This window comes from Mobula hypostoma, chromosome 12 (assembly GCF_963921235.1).
Source record: "Mobula hypostoma chromosome 12, sMobHyp1.1, whole genome shotgun sequence".
Taxonomy (NCBI): domain Eukaryota; kingdom Metazoa; phylum Chordata; class Chondrichthyes; order Myliobatiformes; family Myliobatidae; genus Mobula; species Mobula hypostoma.
Genome location: NC_086108.1, coordinates 111,128,262 through 111,152,015, shown reverse-complemented (window position 1 = coordinate 111,152,015; position 23,754 = coordinate 111,128,262). Strand labels below are relative to the sequence as shown.

General features: G+C 45.9%; 1 protein-coding gene across 1 annotated transcript in view; it reads right to left on the bottom strand.

Annotated features, from left to right (window-relative positions):
- Positions 1-2,901: 2,901 nt before the first annotated feature.
- LOC134355270 (lysophosphatidic acid receptor 3-like) overlaps positions 2,902-23,754 on the bottom strand; it is a 41,426-nt gene continuing 20,573 nt past the window's right edge. The window contains exon 3 of the mRNA XM_063065065.1: positions 2,902-4,719. Within this exon, the coding sequence (XP_062921135.1) occupies positions 4,346-4,719 (374 nt within the window). The 3' untranslated portion in view covers positions 2,902-4,345. The remainder of the gene's footprint in view (positions 4,720-23,754) is intronic.

Sequence of the window (23,754 nt, the reverse complement as noted above, 5' to 3'; positions counted from 1 at the left end):
TCTAGTAATCCAGACTCCAACTGAGTGATCCATTTCTGCTGGTTTGGCAACCCAGTTACGGGGTACGTAACAATACACATATTCACACGTGCTTGCACACACACACACACACACACACACACACACACACACACACACGTTTCTTTGAAGTGCAATGGAATTCCATCGTGTTATAGGGTTAAATACACCATTTAATTGAACATATACAGTAAATGTGCATTATGTACATTTCACTAATATACAGTACAAAAGATAAACAAATACGCATTTCACCATCATATTCCCATCATAGGCCATTCAGCCCATCTAATTTCATACCATTTAACATATTACTGATGGAAGGCAGAGTAGGCAGAGAGGACAAAATGTGGCCACAGCGAGGAAAAGTAAACTGTACGGCCCAGGTCAGCGATGTCGCCAGACACTGGGACTGGGTGTCATCAGCAGTGTCCTCTGGTCCTAAGATCCCCCATTAGAGGAGACATCCTCCCGGTGTCTGTTCTATCTAGGCCTTTGGACACTTGGATAGGTTTCAATAAGACCGCCCTTCATTCTTTTATATTCCAGTTTTTGTTTTAACCGGACTGATGGCAGTGTCAATAGGACAGCGTGGCACCCTGGGGTGGGGGGGGGGTGGCATGATAGTGTAGCAGTTAGTACAATCACTTTGTAGCACCAGCAATCACCAATCAGGGCTCGACTTCTCATGCTTTCCATAAGGAGTTTCTACGTTCTCCCGTGACCGTGTGGGTTTCCTCCTGGTGCTCTGGCTTCCTCCCACAGTCCAAAGTTTAACGGTAGTAAGTTGTGGGTGCTGGGAGCATGGCGACATCTGCCGGCTGCTCCCAGCACATCCTCAGCTGTGTTGGTCATTAACACAAATAGCACTTTTCACTGTATGGTTTGATGTACTTGATAAATAAATCTAATCTCTTTAAGACACTTAATCTCCCTAAGACACTTGGTCAGAACCCTTGGTCAGAACATAATTTATCTCCACCTCTCAATCCAGTCAAATGTCATAGCACTTCCCTTTCTCCCATGGTCTACTCTCCTCTCCTATCAGATTCCTTCTTCTTCAACCCTTTACCTTTTCTACATATCACCTCCTAGTTTCTTACTTCAGCACCCTCTGGCACCAACCCTCTCTCCCACCAATCACCTTCTAGCTTGTCCACAACAGTTCCTCTGGTGAAAGTTGTGCTGCTGGGGAAACGGTGATCTAGAATTGAAGCCCACGAGTGACAAAAGTGCATTAATGTATTTCCAAGTCAGGATGGAGGGCAACCTGTAGGCGGTCGTGGCCTCCCCTGCACCAGGTGTCCATGCCCTTTATGCTGAGCTGTTGGAGATATCCAGGTGATTTAACAGCAATGAATTTGCACAAAATTCAGGCTGTGCCTAGGACCAAACGGCACAGACTCGGAACACAATGACTTCCCTTCAGAGCAGAGATGAGGAGGAATTTCCTTGGCCAAAGGGTGGTGAATCTGTGAAATTCATTTTCACAGATGGTTGTGGAGGCCAAGTCATTGAGTATATCTAAACCAGAGATTGAAAGGTTCTTGATTAATCAGGGAGTCAAATGTTACAGGGAGAAGGCAGGAGTAAGGGACTGAGGGATAATAAATCAGCCATGATGAATGTACATCATTTACGGTTGGATGTCGAACCAACAGACTGGCGAGAATGATGGCTGGCGTCCACCCTGGTCATGAGTTGTTGCCGTGTTCCAGGATCGGGGTTCCTGGAACAGGGGGCACGAGTGATGGTGACATCCATCAGTGAGACTGGACTTCAAGGCCTAGTTACCAGGGTTCCGTCATTGGAAAGCCTGGCGTTCAAGGCCTAGTGGTCAGGGTCCTCATCCATCGTCATCAGCAAGTCCTGGGCTCAAAACCAAAGGTCGAAGCCCAAAACCCAAAAGTCAATTGAAAGACCAGAAGTCAATATCAAAGCCTGGGTCTGTGTGTCTACTGAGGAAATTGGATCCCAATGTCTTCAAATCTGTGAACCTGCTGGAGGCTGGAGTCCGGTGATAGTCTGTCCTGGGGTGGGAGGAGAGTGAGTGAGTGCGTTTGTGTGTTGGGAACAGGGTGTGTGTGTGTGTATGTGTGTGTGTGTGTGTGTGTGTGTGTGTGTGTGTGTATGAGTGTATGTGTTAGTAACAGGGTGTGTGTGTGTGTGTGTGTGTGTGTGTGTGTTTGTGTGTCAGTAACAGGGTGTGTGTGTGTGTGTATGTGTGTGTGTGTGTGTGTGTGTTTGGAACGGGGTGTGTGTGTGTTAAGAAGTGTGTGTGTGTGTGTGTGTATGAGTGTATGTGTTAGTAACAGCGTGTGTATGTGTGTGAGTGTTTGTTAGTAACAGGGCGTGTATGTGTGTGTGTGTGAGTAACAGGGTGTATGTGTCAGTAACAGGGTGTGTGTGTGTGTGTGTGTGAGTAACAGGGTGTATGTGTCAGTAACAGGGTGTGTGTGTGTGTGTGTCAGTAACAGGGTGTATGTGTGTGTGTGGGTGTATGTGTGTGTGTCAGTAACAGGGTATATGTGTGTGTGTGTGGGTGTGTTGTCAGTAACAGGGTGTGTGTGTGTGTGTGTGTGTGTGTGAGTAACAGGGTGTATGTGTCAGTAACAGGGTGTGTGTGTGTGTGTGTGTGTGTGTGAGTAACAGGGTGTATGTGTCAGTAACAGGGTGTGTGTGTGTGTGTGTGTGTCAGTAACAGGGTGTATGTGTGTGTGTGTGGGTGTATGTGTGTGTGTCAGTAACAGGGTATATGTGTGCGTGTGTGTGTGTGTGTGTGTGTGTGAGAGTAACAGGGTATGTGTGTGTGTGTGTCAGTAACAGGGTATATGTGTGTGTGTGTGTGTGTGTTTGTGTGTCAGTAACAGGGTGTATGTGTGTGTGTCAGTAACAGGGTGTGTGTATGTTAGGAACAGGGTGTGTATGTGTTACTAACAGGGTGCGTTTGCTGTTACTGTGTCAGTAACAGGGTGCGTTTGCTGTTACTGTGTCAGTAACAGGGTGCGTTTGCTGTTACTGTGTCAGTAACAGGGTGCGTTTGCTGTTACTGTGTCAGTAACAGGGTGTGTATGTGTTACTAACAGGGTGCGTTTGCTGTTACTGTGTCAGTAACAGGGTGCGTTTGCTGTTACTGTGTCAGTAACAGGGTGCGTTTGCTGTTACTGCTGCTTGTTGTGTTTTGTGTGTGCTGCTGACATAGTGGACATGCTATGTTGGCATTGAAATATGAAGTGACACTTGCAGGCTGCCCCCAGCACATCCTTAGGTTGTGTTGTTTGTTGACACAAACAACAGATTTCGCGTGGGAGAAATAAAACTGAATCTGAGTTCAAAGGGAAGTCATTGATGAAACAGCTGAAGATAAGCGGGCCAGAGAATCTCAGACAGTGGGCTGGGATAATTGATGCTCTAACAGCCATGGGAATGTTTTCCCCACGGGCTGCACTTGCTCAGGCACTAGCTCAAAGAGCAGCCCTGGAGCACAGTTCTTCTGGACTAGGTTTATCCAAGACACTCCTATACTTCATTAGGAGTTGGAGAAGACTTGGTACGTCACCAAAGACGGTCGCAAGTTTCTACAGACGTATGGTAGAGAACTTTCTAACTAGTTGCATCACCATCTGGTGTGGAGGGGCCGCTGCACAGGATCGGAAAAGGCTGCAGTAGTCTCAGCCAGCTCCATCATGGGCACCAGCCTCCTCAGCATCAAGGACATCGTCAAAAGGCAATGCTTCAAAAAGGCAGCATCCATCACTAAGAACCCCCATCACCCAGGACATGCCCTCTTCTTATTGCTACCGTCAGGGAGGAGGTACAGGAGCCTAAAGACACACAATCAATGTTTTAGGAACAGCTTCTTCCCTTCCTCCATCAGATTTCTGGATGGACCATGAATCTGTGAATATTACCTTGCTATTTTGCTCTGTTTTATTTTTGTTGTATAACTCACCGTAATTTTTTATGTATTGTACTGTAGAGCTTCCATAAAACAACAGATTTCATGACATACAGTATGTCAGGGATAATAAATCTATTCTGATTCTGACTTGCAAATCATCCAGTGGCTCTTCACGGTCCGTCTCACCAACGTCAATATCAACCATGTTTTAACCCCCGGTGTGCAGATTGCATGAGCGATTCTCAACATGGAGATCAAGGCCAAGAAGCCTCTTGTTTAAGGGGAAAACCTGCTCTCTGAGTGGAAGGGAGGCAACAGGAGGCATGAGAAGTTCAGTTCACATACCATGAGCACACTACCATGGAAAACGTTGCTTCAAAGAGGTCACAGTAAGAACCTTGTAGAACTTCATAAGTTTGTCTTCCATTAGCTCACTGAGAGTTTCGGAATCCTATCCAAGGACTGGTCAGGGGACTCGCCTGCCTCGTCAATGGTAACCTGATGCTGGTAGGTTTTAATCGGTCCACTAATTTCAGATACTGTGCTCTGCCGGTGAGATCCTGAATTCAGGTCCTCTAGCTGCATCCCACAGCTGCGACCACAACCGAGGCAGAACAAACACTTTATACTTTTCCAGATCTCCCGATCCCTGTACGAGTAAATGAGGGGGTTGACCAGAGAGTTCAGCAGGGCCAGGATAAGGAACCATTTCTTTAAGCCCTCCAGGTTACAGCTGGTGCAGTGGAGGCCATCGAGGAGGACCAGGACCAGCCCAGGTGTCCAGCAGATGATGAATGTACCTGAAGCATAAGGACATGGTGAGAGTTAGACCGTAACACCATAAGACTCAGGAGCTGAGTGAGGCCATTCAGCCCATCGAGCCCACTCTGCAAACCTGTCACAGCTGATATATTACCCCTCTCAACCCATTCTCTATCTTTTCATCATAGAATTGACACCCTGACTAATCAAGAACCTATCAACCTCTGCTTTAAATACACCCAATGACAGTCTCAGCAGCCGCCTGTGACGGTGAATTCTACAGATTCACCAACCTTTGGCTGAAGAAGTTCTCTCTCATCTCTGTTCTAAAGGGACAAACTTGTATTCTAAGGCTGTGCACTCTGACCCTAGACTCCCCCACTATAGGAAACATCGTCTCCACATCCACCCTATCCAGGCCTTTCAATTTTTGATAGGTTTCAGTGAAATCCCCCCTCCATTCTTCTGGAACGGATTGCAATTCTTAATCCATCATCTCACCCCAGTGATGGTGGGAGAGGGACAGTGCTCACTTTCAACGTCTCTACAACTCATTATTGTTTTCATATTATTTATTTTTGTTTACATAATTTGTCTTCTTTGGCATTGTTTGTCAGTCTCTGTTTATGCCGAGCTTTTCATAAATTCGATAGGTTTTATTTTATCTTCCTGCATACTTATGGTTCCTTAAGGTTGTTACAGCCAGGGGGTGGTAATAGGGACAAGCTCCCACTACCCATTAAATGCTCCCAATGGCGTGTGCCTCTGACAACCAAGTCCAGCTCCTGGCCTTCACGTGCGGCTTAGCCACAAAGCCTGGCAGAACCGTTTCTACTGACAGCAGGAGCAAAAGCAGGTTACTGGCACCTTAAAACCAGTTGCCTCAGGCAGGTGGGGGTCATTAGCCATGGTTGGCAGCTCATCCAGGAGAAGGAAAACTCTGATCTCAAACCTCCACTGCCTTGCAGTTATACCCACTCATGGGAAAGGGTTCGGGAGTCAACCCTGATGGAAAAATCCAGAGCTGAAATCCCTAAGGCAGCCCTGCACTGCGTTCGGTATTGACTGGTTACTGCTATGACGTTGCTGGTGCCAAACTGTATCGGTCTCCGCTGTTCCTTTGGGTTCATCAGGTGCATGGAGAGGGGGAGCAAAACTACATGGGGAACAGCTTGTTGTTCATATTGTACTGCCCCGTCCTAGACAGCTACAATGCATACCCATGGTCAATTCTGACCGATGGAGACCATCATCTCACCATACATACACCGCATTAAAGTGAATCTCAAGGTAGTATATGGTAATTAACCTCCCCACCATTGAGGATATCTTTAAAATGCAGTGCCTTAACAAAGCAGCATCTATCATCAAAGACTGCTACCACCCAGGCCATGCTCTCTTCTCTCTACTACCATCGGAAAGAAGGTACAGGAGCCTCAGGACCCACACCACCAGGCTCAGGGTCAGTTATTACCCCTCAACCAACAGACCCCCAAACCAGAGTAAATAATCTCACTCACCTCAACACTGAACTGATTCCACAACCTACAGACTCACTCTCAAGGACTCTATAACTCATCTTCTCATCTTTTTAAAAATTTATTTACACAATTTGTCTTCATTTGCGCATTAGTCGTTAGTCTTTGTTTTTTTATAAATTCTGTTGTATTTCTTCATTTTCTGATAAAGTTAAATCTCAAGATGATATATGGTGACATATATGTAATTTGATAGATTCCATAAGGTTATTATAGCTGGAGGTGTAATGGGGACAAGCTCCTACCTATTAATGGCATGCAACTCAAAAAGCCTCTGACCATTAAGTCCAGTTCCTGGCCTTCAAGGGTGACTTAGTTACTAAGCCCTGCGGAACCATTTTTACTGACAGAAGGGGCAAAGGCAGGTCACTGGCGCCTTAAAACCAGTCGCTTTGGGTAGATGGGAGCTCGTCAGCCATGATTGGTAGCTCATCTAGGAGAAGAAATACTCTGATCTTAAACCTCCACTACTTTGCGGCTATACCCACTCGTGGCGAAGGCCTTGGGCATAAACCCCAAGGGAAACATCTGGAATTGGAGTCCCTAAGGCAGTCCTACATTGAGTTCAACGCTGACTGGCAACTCCTGCGATGCTGCTGGCGCCAAACTGTATCGGTCTCTGCCGTTCCTTTGGGTTCATCAGATGCATGGAGAAGAGGAGTTTGCTATATGGGCAACAGCTCGCTCTCCATATTGTACTGCCCTAGCTTACATATCTAGAGAGGTAGGACGCAATATCCATCATCAACTCCGACCAACGGAGGCCTCACACGTACTTTGATAATAAATTTGCTTTGACTTTGCAAGATCGGAGTTTCATCAGCTACTTTCCTATGGTGAAGGAAGGAGATCTCATGTCTCTTGTCGGGTCAAATAAGACCTTGATGGGACATGCAAATCTCTCCAATATTCCCCAACCCCACCCCTTTTTCAGAATCAGAATCTGGTTTACTGTCACTGACATATATCATGAAATGCGTTGCTCTGTGGCAGCAGTACAGTGCAATACATAATAAAAAATACTGTAAGTTAAAATAAGAAATGGGATTTATGTTCAGTTCTGGTCACCTTATTATAGGAGGGACGTGGAAGCTTTGGCAAAGGAGGATGAGAAATGACTTGACAGAGGTGTGCACGATAAGACCCATAGGCCGAGTAGATAGCCAGTCTTTTTCTTAGGGCATCAATGGCTAATGAAAGGGAGCATATTTTTTTAAGTTGATTGGAGGAAAGTATAGAGGGGATGTCAGAAGTAAATCTTTTACTCAGAGTGAGGTGGATGTTTGGGTGGTGGTAGAGGAAGGTACTCTACCTGTCCAGGAGTCTCTTAAAAGACCCTATCGTATCTGCCTTCACCACTGTCGCCGGCAGCCTATTCCACGCACTCACCACTCTCTGTGTAAAATACTTACCCCTGACATCTCCTCTGTACCTACTTCCAAGCACCTTAAAACTGTGCCCTCTCGTGCTAGCTATTTCAGCCCTAGAAAAAGCCTCTGACTATCCACACAATCAATGCCTCTCATCATCTTATACACCTCTATCAGGTCACCTCTCATCCTCCGTCGCTCCAAGAAAAAAAGGCCAAATTCACTCAACCCATTCTCATGAGGCACGCTCCCCAATCCAGGTAATATCCTTGTAAATCTCCTCTGCACCCTTTCTATGGTTTCCACATCCTTCCTGTAGTGAGGCGACCAGAACTGAGCACAGTTCTCCAAGTGGGGTCGCCTTCTATGGGCAAGCCTGTTCTGGATCCACAAAGCAATGTCCCCTTGGATCCCATGCCTCCTTACTTTCTCAATAAGCCTTGCATGGGGTACCTTATCAAATGCCTTGCTGAAATCCATATACACTACATCTATTGTTCAATCAGGCTCGTAAGGCACAACCTGCTGACTATTCCTAAACATATTATGCCTCTCCAACTGTTCATAAACTGTTCATAGCGATTGAAGGCAGATAAATCCCCAGGGTCAGATGGTCTGCATCCTAGAGTGCTTAAGGAAGTAGCCCAATTAGTGATAATTTTTCAAAACTCGTTAGATTCTGGACTAGTTCTTGAGGATTGGAGGGTGGCTAATGTAACCCCACTTTTTAAAAAAGGAGGGAGAGAGAAACCGGGGAATTATAGACCAGTTAGCCTAACGTCGGTGGTGGGGAAACTGCTGGAGTCAGTTATCAAGGATGTGATAACAGCACATTTGGAAAGCGGTGAAATGATCGGACAAAGTCAGCATGGATTTGTGAAAGGAAAATCATGTCTGACAAATCTCATAGAATTTTTTGAGGATGTAACTAGTAGAGTGGATAGGGGAGAACCAGTGGATGTGGTACATTTGGATTTTCAAAAGGCTTTTGACAAGGTCCCACACAGGAGATTAGTGTGCAAACTTAAAGCACACGGTATTGGGGGTAAGGTATTGGTGTGGGTGGAGAATTGGTTAGCAGACAGGAAGCAAAGAGTGGGAATAAACGGGACCTTTTCAGAATGGCAGGCGGTGACTAGTGGGGTACGCAAGGCTCAGTGCTGGGACCCCAGTTGTTTAAAATATATATTAATGACTTGGATGAGGGAATTAAATGCAGCATCTCCAAGTTTGTGGATGACACAAAGCTGGGTAGCAGTGTTAGCTGTGAGGAGGATGCTAAGAGGATGCAGGGTGACTTGGATAGGTTGGGTGAGTGGGCAAATTCATGGCAGATGCAATTTAATGTGGATAAATGTGAAGTTATCCACTTTGGTGGCAAAAATAGGAAAACAGATTATTATCTGAATGGTGGCCAATTAGGAAAAGGGGAGGTGCAACGAGACCTGGGTGTCATTATACACCAGTCATTCAAAGTGGGCATGCAGGTACAGCAGGCGGTGAAAAAGGCGAATGGTATGCTGGCATTTATAGCGAGAGGATTCGAGTACAGGAGCAGGGAGGTACTACTGCAGTTGTACAAGGCCTTGGTGAGACCACACCTGGAGTATTGTGTGCAGTTTTGGTCCCCTAATCTGAGGAAAGACATCTTTGCCATAGAGGGAGTACAAAGAAGGTTCACCAGATTGATTCCTGGGATGACAGGACTTTCATATGAAGAAAGACTGGATGAACTGGGCTTGTACTCGTTGGAATTTAGAAGATTGAGGGGGGATCTGATTGAAACGTATAAGATCCTAAAGGGATTGGACAGGCTAGCTGCAGGAAGATTGTTCCCGATGTTGGGGAAGTCCAGAACGAGGGGCCACAGTTTGAGGATAGAGGGGAAGCCTTTTAGGACCGAGATTAGGAAAAACTTCTTCACACAGAGAGTGGTGAATCTGTGGAATTCTCTGCCACAGGAAACAGTTGAGGCCAGTTCATTGGCTATATTTAAGAGGGAGTTAGATATGGCCCTTGTGGCTACGGGGGTCAGGGGGTATGGAGGGAAGGCTGGGGCGGGGTTCTGATTTGGATGATCAGCCATGATCATAATAAATGGTGGTGCAGGCTCGAAGGGCCGAATGGCCTACTCCTGCACCTATTTTCTATGTTTCTATGTTTCTATAAATCCTGCCCCTCAGGATTTTCTCCATCAACTTATCAACCATTGCAGTAAGACTCACTGGTTTATAATTTCCTGGGCCATCTCTACTCCCTTTCTTGAATAATGGAACAACATCAGCAACCCTCCAATTCTCCAGAACCTCTCTCATCCCCATTGATGATGCAAAGATCATCGCCAGAGGCTCAGCAATCTCCTCTCTCGCTGAGGGTACATCTTGACAATTCACAATGACCAATTAAACTACCAACTAGTAGGTCTTTGGACTGTGGGAGGAAACCGGAGCACCCGGAGGAAACCCATGCAGTCACGGGGAGACCGTACAAACTCCAACAGGCAGTGGCAGGAATTGAACCTGGGTCGCTGGAACTGTAAGACGCTGTGCTAATCACTACGCTACTGTGCCAACCCAAATTCTGCACCTATGTCTCATGGTCTAACACAGTCTCGATAAAACATGAGCAGACTAAAATCAAATACAATACACAATGACGTTCTAAGTCATACTAAGTGATCGGGGTAGGTCAGATTTTGTATCCCAAGGCTGAGTGTTTATCCAAATATGACTGATTAACTCACAGTCTGGTATGTAAGTTCATCTCCTCCAAATCTATCTCACAACTCAGTAAGTAGAACCTATCTTATGTACTTATATTTATTGTGTTTTTATTGTTATTGTGTTCTTTATCTTACTACTTTTTTGTGCTGCCTCGGATCTGGAATTATTTCGTTCCCCTTTCCATTTGTCTACTGGAAATGACATTAAAAAATCTTGGACACTGCCTTCTTATTATATTTTATATATTTTGAATTACATCTTTAAAAGGTGATGCCTCAAAGAATAGCAGTGTCCATCAGCCAGGACATGCCTTCTTCCTCATTGCTACCATCAACGAGGAAGTACAGGAGTCACACTCACACTCTCAGTATTTCAGGGCCAGCTTCTTCACCTCTGTCATCAGATTTCTGAACGGACAATGAACCCAGGAACACTACTTCACTGTTTTTGGTCTCTTTTTACACAACTTGTTTCATGCTGCTCACAGCATGACCCCCAACCCACCTTCCCTTCACCTGGTCTCACCTGCCACCTGCCAGGTGTGCTCCTCCCCCTCCCTCCACCTTCTTATCTTAGCTTCTGTCCCCTTCTTTTCCAGTCCAGATGAAGGGTCTCGACCCAAAACTTTGGCAGTTTATTCATTTCCATAGCTGCTGCCTGACCTGCTGTGTTCCTCCAGCATTTTGTGTGTGCGTGTTACTCTACAGTGAACTTGAACTTCTTTTGCCAGGATTTCACTACTTATTCAACCTGTCCACACATCATCTCAATACCGGGCCCTCCCATTCATTTTATTGCCATCAGCAAATGTGGGCCTTAGCATCATTCTCTCTTCTACAAGTCATTAATCTAGGTAGTTAATAATTATAAGCCAAAAGCAGATCATAGGGACACTCCCTTAGTTACACCCAAACAGCCTGAAAACTTTTTCCCCACCCCCTAGATTTAATTTCCTGGTAACACACTTTACCAATACTGAGAGCTTTTGAATGATTGCATATTAAATCGTCACGTCATCTAAAACTTTGACAAACTTCTATTAACACACATCAAAGTTGCTGGTGAATGCAGCAGGCCAGGCAGCATCTCTAGGAAGAGGTACAGTCGACGTTTCAGGCCGAGACCCTTCATCAGGACTAACTGAAGGAAGAGTTAGTAAGAGATTTGAAAGTGGGAGGGGGAGGGGGAGATCCAAAATGATAGGAGAAGACAGGAGGGGGAGGGATGGAGCCAAGAGCTGGACAGGTGATTGGCAAAAGGGATACGAGAGGATCATGGGACAGGAGGTCCAGGGAGAAAGACGGGGGGGGGGGCGGGGGACCCAGAGGATGGGCAAGGGGTATATTCAGAGGGACAGAGGGAGAAAAAGGAGAGTGAGAGAAAGAATGTGTGCATAAAAATGAGTAACAGATGGGGTACGAGGGGGAGGTGGGGCCTTAGCGGAAGTTAGAGAAGTCGATGTTCATGCCATCAGGTTGGAGGCTACCCAGACGGAATATAAGGTGTTGTTCCTCCAACCTGAGTGTGGCTTCATCTTTACAGTAGAGGAGGCCGCGGATAGACATGTCAGAATGGGAATGGGATGTGGAATTAAAATGTGTGGCCACTGGGAGATCCTGCTTTCTCTGGCGGACAGAGCATAGGTGTTCAGCAAAATGATCTCCCAGTCTGCGTTGGGTCTCGCCAATATATAAAAGGCCACATCGGGAGCACCAGACGCAGTATATCACCCCAGTCGACTCACAGGTGAAGTGACGCCTCACCTGAAGGACTGTTTGTGGCCCTGAATGGTGGTAAGGGAGGAAGTGTAAGGGCATGTGCAGCCCTTGTTCCGCTTACACGGATAAGTGCCAGGAGGGAGATCAGTGGGGAGGGATGGGGGGGACGAATGGACAAGGGAGTCGCATAGGGAGCGATCCCTGCGGAAAGCAGAGAGAGGTGGGGAGGGAAAGATGTGCTTAGTGGTGGGATCCCGTTGGAGGTGGTGGAAGTTACAGAGAATAATATGTTGGACCCGGAGGCTGGTGGGGTGGTAGGTGAGGGCCAGGGGGACCCTATTCCTAGTGGGGTGGCGGGAGGATGGAGTGAGAGCAGAGGTACGTGAAATGGGGGAGATGCGTTTGAGAGCAGAGTTGATAGTGGAGGAAGGGAAGCCCCTTTCTTTAAAAAAGGAGGACATCGCTCTCATCCTGGAATGAAAAGCCTCATCCTGAGAGCAGATGTGACGGAGATGGAGGAATTGCAAGAAGGGGATGGCATTTTTGCAAGAGACAGGGTGAGAAGAGGAATAGTCCAGATAGCTGTGAGGACACCTACACTCTGTCCGCCAGAGAAAGCAGGATCTCCCAGTGGCCACACATTTTAATTCCACATCCCATTCCCATTCTGATATGTCTATCCACGGCCTCCTGTACTGTAAAGATGAAGCCACACTCAGGTTGGAGGAACAACACCTTATATTCCGTCTGGGTAGCCTCCAACCTGATGGCATGAACATCGACTTCTCTAACTTCCGCTAATGCCCCACTTCCCCCTCGTACCCCATCCGTTATTTATTTTTATACACACATTCTTTCTCTCACTCTCCTTTTTCTCCCTCTGTCCCTCTGACTATACCCCTTGCCCATCCTCTGGGCTTCCCCCCACCCTTGTCTTTCTCCGTAGGCCTCCTGTCCCATGATCCTCTCATATCCCTTTTGCCAATCACCTGTCCAGCTCTTAGCTCTATCCCTCCCCCTCCTGTCTTCTCCTATCATTTTGGATCTCCCCCTCCCCCTCCCACTTTCAAATCTCTTACTAACTCTTCCTTCAGTTAGTCCTGACGAAGGGTCTTGGCCTGAAACGTCGACTGCACCTCTTCCTAGAGATGCTGCCTGGCCTGCTGTGTTCACCAGCAACTTTGATATGTGTTGCTTGAATTTCCAGCATCTGCAGAATTCCTGTTGTTTGCGTTTTTAAAACAAACTTCTATTGATGTGCGGTGGAGAGTAAATTGACTGGCTGTATCACAGCCTGCTATGGAAACACCGATCAGAAACAGGTTTAATATCACTGGCATGTGTCGTCAGATTTCTTGTCTTTGCGGCAGCAGTACAATGCAATTCATAATAACAGAAAAAAACATCAGAGGGGAGGAAGCTGTTCCTGAATCATTGAGTGTGTGCCTTCGGGCTTCTGTACCTCTTCCCTGATGGTAGCAATGAGAAGAGGGCTTGTCCTGGGTGATGGGGGTCCTTAACGATGGATGCATCCCTCCTTGCAGATGTCCTGGATACTACAGAGGCTAGTTTCCATGATGGAGCTAAGTTTACAACTCAATGCAGCTTATTTCAATCCTGTACGATACCACCCGTACCCCCATACCAGACTGTGATGCAGCCAGTTCGAATGTTCTCCATGATGCATCTGTAGAAATTTGTAAGATATGCCCTTGAAAGAAAAGCCTACTAAAAGTAACGGATATGGCCCAGTCCATCACAGGTAAAGCCCTCCCCACCATTGAGCACATCTACATGGCATATTGTTACAGGAAAGCAGCATCCATCGTCAGGGACCCCACCACCAGGCCATGCTCTCTTCTCGCTGCTGCCATCAGGAAGAAGGTACAGGAACCTCAGGATCCACACCACCAGATTCAGGAACAGTTATTACCCCTCAACCATCAGGATCCTGAACCAGAGGGGATAACTTCACTCAACTTCTCTCACCCCATCATGGAACTCTTCCCCCAACCTAGGGATTTACTTCCAAAGACTCTTCATCTCAAGTTCTCAATATGTATTACTTATTTATTATCGCTATTTTTTTATTTTTGTGTTTACGTGGTTTGTTTTCTTTTGCACATTGTTTGTCTGTCTTGTATGTAATTTTTCATTGTATTTGTGTTTCTTTAACTGCCCGCAAGAAAAGGCATCTCAGGGTTGTATATGGTGACATAAATGTACTTTGATAGAACATTTACTTCGAATTTTGAACCTTGAACTTTGAAATCCTGCATCATGCCGAGAATTATCAGTGGAAAATAAACAATTATTTTCCAGTTAGGCCTTCAGACCCAGACACCAAATACAAAGGATTCTGCAGATGCTGGAAATATTGAGCAACACACAAAATGCTGGAGGAACTCAGCAGCTCAGGCAGCATCTATGGAGGGGAATAAACAGTCGACATTTGGGGCTGAGACTCTTCATCAGCTCTGGGTCCTTATTACTCAGTCCTAATCATGGATCAAATTTATTCACCATATGTATTTACATGTATTAGGGATTTGCTAGAGTGCACTGTATAGTTTTGATCAAGGTCTCTTTCAGGGGGCTTTTACTATTGCTTGCGTGCCGGGGGGGTGGTGCAAGTGGGGGGAGGAAGAAGGGGAGGGTCGATATTTCTGGTGCTGCTTGTGTGTGGGAGGGGGGTGCTTTGGGCTTCCGATGTTTCTAGCATTCACTCTTTGGGGTTTCTTGTTTCGTGGCTGTCTATGAAGAGTAAGAATTTCAGGTTTTATACTGTATATCTGTTATCGGTCAAGTAGGGAACCGTGCAGAATTCTGATTTGATGGAGACAGACGTGAGAGCATGGAGGAACATCTGGAAAACTTCTGAAACGCCCGCTTCGCCACCGCTGCTACTGTGTGGTAACCGGAATCTCCGGAGCAGAAGGCCCTGAAATCCTCGGCTTTATGTGTTTCAGCGGCCGGGGAGAGGTCGAAGGCGCTCGGCAGAGGATGGCGCTCGGGAAGCTGCTCAGAAGCTCGGAGTTTTCGGAAGGATGGACTCAGGGTCGGCTGTGGTCGGCTGCTTCCAAGGTATCGGCAAGTGGACGGTGCCTGGAGGTTTATGGCAGGGAGTTTCTCCCTTTTGCTGCCTGCTATCGGGGCCTTGGGAGTCCATCGACTCGGGACTTTGAGACTTTTTTTTACCGTGCCCATGGCCTGTTCTTCATCAAATTACGGTATTGCTCTGCACTGCTGTAACTATATGTTATAATTATGTGATTCTGTCAGTGTTAGTCTTTGGTTTGTCCTGTTTTCTGTGATATCACTCCGGAGAAACATTGTATCATTTCTTAATGCATGTATGCATTTCTAAATGACAATAAAAGAGGACTGAGTGTTCTCATAATCTAATCTAATAGATATTTTCTGATATTAAATTGAACCATTTACTCCATTTAGAACCATTTGGAATAAACCGTCGGCACTTTGGGCCAGTCCTGATGATGGCTGTCTGCTGACCATGTGACTGTTTATTTCCCTGCATAAGTGCTGCCTGACCTGCTGAGTTCCTCCACCAATTTGTGCATGATGCTCAAGATCTCCAGTATCTGCAGAACGTCTTGTGTCTATAAGAGGGAAGGAAGCTGTCTGGCCCTTTGCCAGCCATCCAGTCACTTGTTTTCCCATAACCCTGTGTTTTTTAACTACCAAAACCACAAGTGCATCGGCTTCCACCTTCTTACAGGCAGTGGGTTCCAGATCACAACCAGTCCTTGGGTTAGAATCATGGCTTAATGATCATGAGGTCCTGATGAAGCATCTCAGCCTGAAATGTCGTCTGTTTATCCCCCTTCATAGATGCTGCCTGACCTGCTGTGTTCCTCCAACCCCAGAACAGGCTGTCTTTGGATATGATAGAGTTGAGGGTAATTCTTTCATTCTGCACATTAACCTCGTGATCATAATTACATGAAATTCTGCAGACGCTGGAAATCCAGGGCCAGACACACAAAGCAGGGTACTACTTTCCAGGTGAATGGTAGAGCACTGAGGAATGTGGTAGAATTGAGGGACCTGGGAATACAGATCCATAACTCTGCGAACCATAGAACCATAGAAACTACAGCACAGAAACAGGCCCTTTGGCCCTTCTTGGCTGTGCCGAACTATTTTCTGCCTAGTCCCACTGACCTGCACACGGACCATATCCCTCCATATACCTCCCATCCATGTATCTGTCCAATTTATTCTTAAATGTTAAAAAACAACCCGCATTTACCACTTCGTCTGGCAGCTCATTCCATACTCCCACCACTCTCTGTGAAGAAGCCCCCGCTAATGTTCCCTTTAAACTTTTCCCCCCTCACCCTTAACCCATGTCCTCTGGTTTTTTTCTCCCCTTGCCTCAGTGGAAAAAGCCTGCTTGCATTCACTCTATCTATACCCATCATAATTTTATATACCTCTATCAAATCTCCCCTCATTCTTCTACGCTCCAGGGAATAAAGTCCTAACCTATTCAACCTTTCTCTGTAACTGAGTTTCTCAAGTCCCGGAAACATCCTTGTAAACCTTCTCTGCACTCTTTCAACCTTATTTATATCCTTCCTGTAATTTGATGACCAAAACTGAACACAATACTCCAGATTCGGCCTCACCAATGCCTTATACAACCTCATCATAACATTCCAGCTCTTATACTCAATACTTCGATTACTAAAGAACAATGTACCAAAAGTTCTCTTTACGACCCTATCTACCTGTGACGACACTTTTAGGGAATTTTGTATCTGTATTCCCTGATCCCTCTGTTCCACTGCACTCCTCAGTGCCTTACCATTAACCCTGTATGTTCTACGTTGGTTTGTCCTTCCAACGTGCAATACCTCACACTTGTCAGTATTAATCTCCATCTGCCATTTCTCAGCCCATTTTTCCAGCTGGTCCAAGTCCCTCTGCAGGCTCTGAAAACCTTCCTCACTGTCTACTACACCTCCAATCTTTGTATCATCAGCAAACTTGCTGATCCAATTTACCACATTATCATCCAGATCATTGATATAGATGACAAATAACAATGGACCCAGCACTGATCCCTGTGGCACACCACCAGTCACAGGCCTCCACTCTGAGAAGCAATTCTCTACCACCACTCTCTGGCTTCTTCCATCGAGCCAATGTCTAATCCAATTTACCACCTCTCCATGTATACCTAGCGACTGAATTTTCCTAACTAACCTCCCATGCGGGACCTTGTCAAAGGCCTTACTGAAGTCCATGTAGACAATATCCACTGCCTTCCCTTCATCCACTTTACTGGTAACCTCCTCGAAAAACTCCAACAGATTGGTCAAACATGACCTACCACGCACAAAGCCATGTTGACTCTCCCTAATAAGCCCCTGTCAATCCAAATGCTTGTAGATTCTGTCTCTTAGTACTCCCTCCAATAACTTACCTACTACTGACATTAAACTCACCAGCCTATGATTTCCTGGATTACTTTTCGATCCTTTTTTAAACAATTGAACAACATGAGCCACTCTCCAATCCTCCGGCACTTCACCCGTAGACAGCGACATTTTAAATATTTCTGCCAGGGCCCCTGCAATTTCAACACTAGTCTCCTTCAAGGTCCAAGGGAACACTCTGTCAGGTCCCAGGGATTTATCCACTTTATTTTTCCTCAAGACAGCAAGCACCTCCTCCTTTTCAATCTGTACAGTTTCCATGGTCTCACGACTTGATTCCCTCAACTCCATAGATTTCATGCCAGCTTCCTTAGTAAATACAGACGCAAAAAACCTATTTAAGATCTCCCCCATTTCCTTTGGTTCCGCGCAAAGCCGACCACTCTGATCTTCAAGAGGACCAATTTTATCCCTTACAATCCTTTTGCTCTTAATATACTTGTAAAAGCTCTTTGGATTATCCTTCACTTTGACTGCCAAGGCAACCTCATGTCTTCTTTTTGCCCTCCTGATTTCTTTCTTAAGTATTTTCTTGCACTTCTTATACTCCTCAAGCACCTGATTTACCCCCTGTTTCCTATACATTTCATACAACTCCCTCTTCTTCTTTATCAGAGTTGCAATATCCCTTGAGAACCAAGGTTCCTTATTCCTATTCAATTTGCCTTTAATCCTGACAGGAACATACAAACTCTGCACTCTCAAAATTTCCCCTTTGAAGGCTTCCCACCTACCGATCACATCTTTGCCAGAGAACAACCTGAACGTAGCATCACAGGTCGTAGGTTTGATCATTAGCTTTCACAAATAAGGACGTTTAGTACAGAAGACATAGGAGCAGCTTTAGGCCATTCAGCCCATCGAGCTGGCCCTGTCATTTGATCATGGCTGATTTATCTCTCTTCTCAGCCCCATTCTCCTGCCTTCTCCTCGTAACCTTTGATGCCCTGACTAATCAAGAACCTGTTAACCACCGCATTAAATATACCCACGTGGCCAAGTGGTTAAGGCATTGGACTAGCGACCTGAAGGTCGTGAGTTCGAGCCCCAGCCGAGGGAACGTGTTGTGTCCTTGAGCAAGGCACTTAATCACACATTGCTCTGTGACGACACTGGTGCCAAGCTGTATGGGTCCTAATGCCCTTCCCTTGGACAACATTGGTGTCATGGAGAGGGGAGACCTGCAGCATGGGCAACTGCTGGTCTTCCATACAACCTTGCCCAGGCCTGCACCCTGGAGAGTGAAGACTTTCCAGGTGCAGATCCATGGTCTCGCAAGAGGATGCCTTTATTTATTTAAATATACCCAATGGTTTGGCAATGAATTCCACAGATTGAGCAGCTAAAGAAAACCTTCCTTATCTCTGTTCTAAAGGGATGTCCATTCTAAGGCTGTGCCTCCTGGTCCTAGACTTCGCCACTATAGGAAGTATCCTCTCCACACCCACTCTATCTGGGCCTTTCAATATTCGATAGGTTTTAATGAGATTCCCCTCTCTTTCTTCTAAGATTTTTGAATTCAGCATACAGTCCTGATGTCTGCCGTCTGCTGACATGGAAGATGAAATGCCATGAGGTTGGTCCGGTGGTGTAATGCTTTCCAGTGCCAGCAACTCGGGCTCAATTCCTGCCGCAGTCTGTAAGGAGTTTGTTCCGCGTGGATTTCCTCTGGGTGCTCCGATGTCCTCCCACATTCTAAGGCACATGGGCGAGGGCTGGCAAGTTGCAGGCATGCTTTGGTGCCCAAGTGTGGCAACACTTGCAGACGGCCCCAAGAGCTACCCTCACTGACAGAAACAACTCCTTTCACTAAACTGTACGTTCCGATGTACATGTGACAAATACAACTTATCTTTATCTTTGAGAGAAAAGCCCTTGTTCAGAAATATGCCCGCAAGGAAATGGATCTCATATGTACTTAGATAATAAATTTACTTTGAACTTAGAACTTTTTGAACTTTATAGTTTTTAATACAAGTCCTTATTAAAAAAAAAATCTCACTCTTATCATCGGTTTGAATTTGAAATGAAGTTGTTTTCTTTTTAACACAAATCAGAGCATTTTCCTGGAATTCATGTACTCCACCCATCTCATGTGATCTCAGGAGATAAATTTCTTTGTAAACATGTTACATCCTGACTCTGAGGAGTTTTGACTACTGACGACACCGGACTACGGTCCCTTGTGTGCACTCTGTGCAGACTGTGGTGAACTTCACAGTGTTTTAGTAGTTTCCTCTGAGCCTGTTTCAGCTTGTGCGAGGGAGTGTATCTTGCTGGCAAGGCGTGGGACAGGCTGAGGCCCTGCTTCCTCAGTGAATGGGTTCGAATGGCCGACAGGCAAAGACTCAGAAGCGACAGCAGCCAGACACACCTTCGGTGTTTCCCAAACCTGTTGCATTGCTGGCTAGCACGGCAAGTGATCAAGTCACATCAGGATCCTAAAAACGCGCCCACCTTCAACCACGCTGGGCGCCAGTGTGGCCCCGCAAACTTGACGGAGTCTTAGAGAAACACAGCCCAGAAAAAGGCCTTTCAGCTCAACTAGTCCATGCTGAACCATTTAAACTGCCTCCTCCCACTGGCCTGCACCGAGACCATAGCCCTCCATACCCCTACCATCCATGTGTCTATCCCAGCTTCCCGTAAACATTGAAATTGAGCTTGCATGCTCCACTTGTGCTGGCAGCCTCACCACCCTCTGAGTGAAGACGTTCTCATGATTTCCTTAAACCTTTCACCTTTCACTCTTAACCCATGACCTCTAGTCGTAGTCCCAACCAACATCAGTGGAGAAAGTCTGCTTGCATTCACCCTACCTATACCCCTCATAATTTTGTATACCTCTATCAAATCTCCCCTCTGTCTTCTACATCCTAGGGAACACAGTCCTGACCTATTCAATCTTTCCTTGTAACTCAGGTCCCTCAGCCCTGGCAATATCCTTGTAACTGTTTGGCGCATAGAAATTTGAACAGCGCAGCACAGGATTAGGTCCTTCAGCCCAAATTTTCTGTGCTGACCACAATGCCAAATTAAACAAATCCTCTGCCTTCATATGATCTGCATCCCTCTATTTCCTACCTGTTCATGTACCTACCTGAACGTCTCTTGCATGCCAATATTCTCACTGTTTCCAGCGCCACCCAGGCACCCACTCTACGTGTGTAAAAAAAATCTTGCTTCGCACATCTCCTTTAAAATTTCCCCCCTCACCTTAAAGCTACACCCAGTGGCCACTTTATTAGGTATACCTGTACACCTGCTCGATAATGCAAAAAAAAACAATCAGCCAATCACGTGGCAGCAATTCAAAGCATAGAAGCATGCAGACAGTTGTTCAGATCAAACATCAGAATGGGGAAGAAATGTGATCTAAGTGACTTTGACTGTAGAATGATTGTTGGTGCTAGACGGGGTGGTTTGAGTATCTCAGAAACTGCTGATCTGGGATTTTCACACACAACAGTCTCTAGAGTTTACAGAGAATGGTGGGAAAAACAAACAAAAAGCACCCAGTGTGTGGCAGTTCTGTGGGGGAAAATGCCTTATTAATGAGAGAGGTCAGAGAATGGCCAGACTGGTTCAAGCTGACAGGAAGGTGACAGTAAATCAAATAACACACGTTACAACAGCGGTGTGCAGAAGAGCATCTCTGAATGCACAACACATCGAACATTGAAGTGGACTGGCTACAGCAGCAGAAGACCATGAACTTACAGGTCCAGCAAGTTACAGGCAGGTCCAGGATGTACATAATAAAATAGCCACTGAGTCTTCTAACATTTGACATTTTAACCTGGGGAAAGATTCTGACAGTTGTCCCTACCTATACACAGAACACAGAACGTAGAACAGTACAGCACAGTAAGGCCCTTTGGCCCTCAATGTTGTGCCAACCCTTTAATCTAAGATCAGTCTAACCTTCCTTCCCACATATCCCTCCATCTTTTTTCCTATCTGAGGGTTTCTTACATACCCCTAATATGTCAGCCTCAAGCAGTGCATTCCAACCTCTCCTGATAGTTCATGCCCTCTAATTCAGGTGAATCTCGTCTGCAGCCTCTCCAAAACCCCCATATCTTCTCCATACGCACATTGGTCTTCATCAAGGGGCCCCCAGTACAAAGGGTGAGCAGCTTTAAGTTCCTGGGTGTCAAAATCTCTGAAGATCTACCCTGGGTCTAACACATTGATGCAATTACAAAGAAGGCATGACAGTGGCTATATTTCATTCGGAGTTTGTATACATCACCAAAGACCAGCAAATTTAGATAGATGTACTGTGGAGAGCATTCTAACTAGTTACAGCACCATCTGACATGGAGGGACTATGATAGCTAGCAGTTAGCACAATGCTTTACAGTACCAGTGACCCAGGTTCAATTTCCGCCGCTGCCTGTAAGGAGTTTGTACGTTCTCCCCGTGACCGCGTGGGTTTCCCTCGCACCTTGCAGAGACATACCAGTTCGTAGGCTAAGCGATCATTGTAAATTGTCCTGTGATTAGGAGTTTATGGGCGGTGTGGCTCATGGGGCCAGAAGAGTCCACTCTGTGCTGTATCTCAATAAAATAAAATGGAAAAAGTACTGTGTGGGGCACTTGACTGGTTGCAACACCATCTGGTGTATGGGGGCTCCGAGTCACAGAAACAGCTGTAGAGCAGTGGACACTCAGCCTGCTCCATCAGGGGCACTGGGCTCCCCATCATCGAAGATACCTTCAATAGGCAACGCCTCAGGAAGGTGGCATCCATCACTGAGGACATGCCCTGTTCTCATTGCTACCATCAGGGACGAGCCTGACGACACCATATTTTAGGAAAAGCTTTTCCTTTCCAGCACCAGATTTCTGAAGATTCAGCATGACATCGAAAGCTCTGGCAAATTTCTATCGATGTGTATTTATTGCTTATTTATTGTTATGATTCTTTCTTTTTGTATTTGCAAAGTTTGTTGTCTGGTTGAACACCCAAGTTGGTGCAGTCTTTCATTGATTCTGTTATGGTTATTATTCTATGGATTTGTTGAATATGCCTGCAAGAAAATGAATCTCAGGGTTGTATATGGTGACATATATGTACTTTGATAATAAATTTACTTTGAACTTTGAACTTAATACAAAGCAACATAATGGAATCTATGAAAACCCGCACACAACAAAGAAAGACAAAAAGGCAGTGTGCGGAAAACACCAAACCATGCAAATACATAAAGGAAAAAGTAAACAAAATGATAATAATAAATAAATAAGCAATAAATATTGAGAACATGTCATGAAGAGTGCTTGAAAGTGAGTCCATAGGTTGTGGAATCAGTTCAATGGTGGGGCGAGTGAAGTTATCCCCTCTGGTTCAGGAGCCTGATGGTTGAGGGGTAATAACTGTTCCTGAACCTGATGGTGTGGGTCCTGAAGCTCCTGTACCTCCTTCCTAATGGCAAAAGTGAGAAGAGAGCATGTTCTGGATGCCTCTGCATAGCTGAGTAAGGCCTTGGTTGATCTGATGGTAATTTCAAGTCCACATTCACACCTATCCTAGGTAATCTTTCACTGCCTCAATTATCATGAAACCGTCTCTGCTCCCCGCCAGGCCGCCCCCACCTTTAAGGAAGGGGATTTTCCAGAAATTATTTCTTTCCTTATTTTTCTCTCACAGCTGGTAAACCTTGAGAAATACATGTAACTCACTCCCACTTTTTCTTTCTCAATCTGGGGCCTTCCAAGTTAGTTTCTATGGCCACTGTTGCTATTGGCAACCATGGTAAGAGATTTTAGGGAGGAATTAGTGAAAAGAACGTGGGCCAGATTTTGAAAGTGAGGCGTGGAGGCTGACTTCACTTGGGTGGAATAAATAAGTCAACACGTTCTGGGCTTAACTCCGCCATGGATGGTACCAAGCGCGGCTGTGAAAGGATGAGGGTGGGGCATAGGGCGAGCAGCCCCATTCCATTAAAACCCTGAGCTACAGAAACGACAACAGAAGCTCCAAAGGCTTCATCCCTGGGAAAGCAAGGATCTTCACCTGGAAGACATTACAAGTCATGTGGTAAAGAGGAAATCACAGAGCTGATCAACCTTCGGCCCAGGAGAAAGGCCTCTGGTGAGCTGCTGTCAGCGGCCTATGTCCCAGTAAGGGTGATGGGGTTAAGAAACTCCTCGGTTTAAGGAGTAAAATTGGAATTGTCAGGGATATTCACCACAAAAGATAATTCTGCAGATCTGCTGTGGACCAAGGGTCCTGGGCTAACGAGCCTTGGAG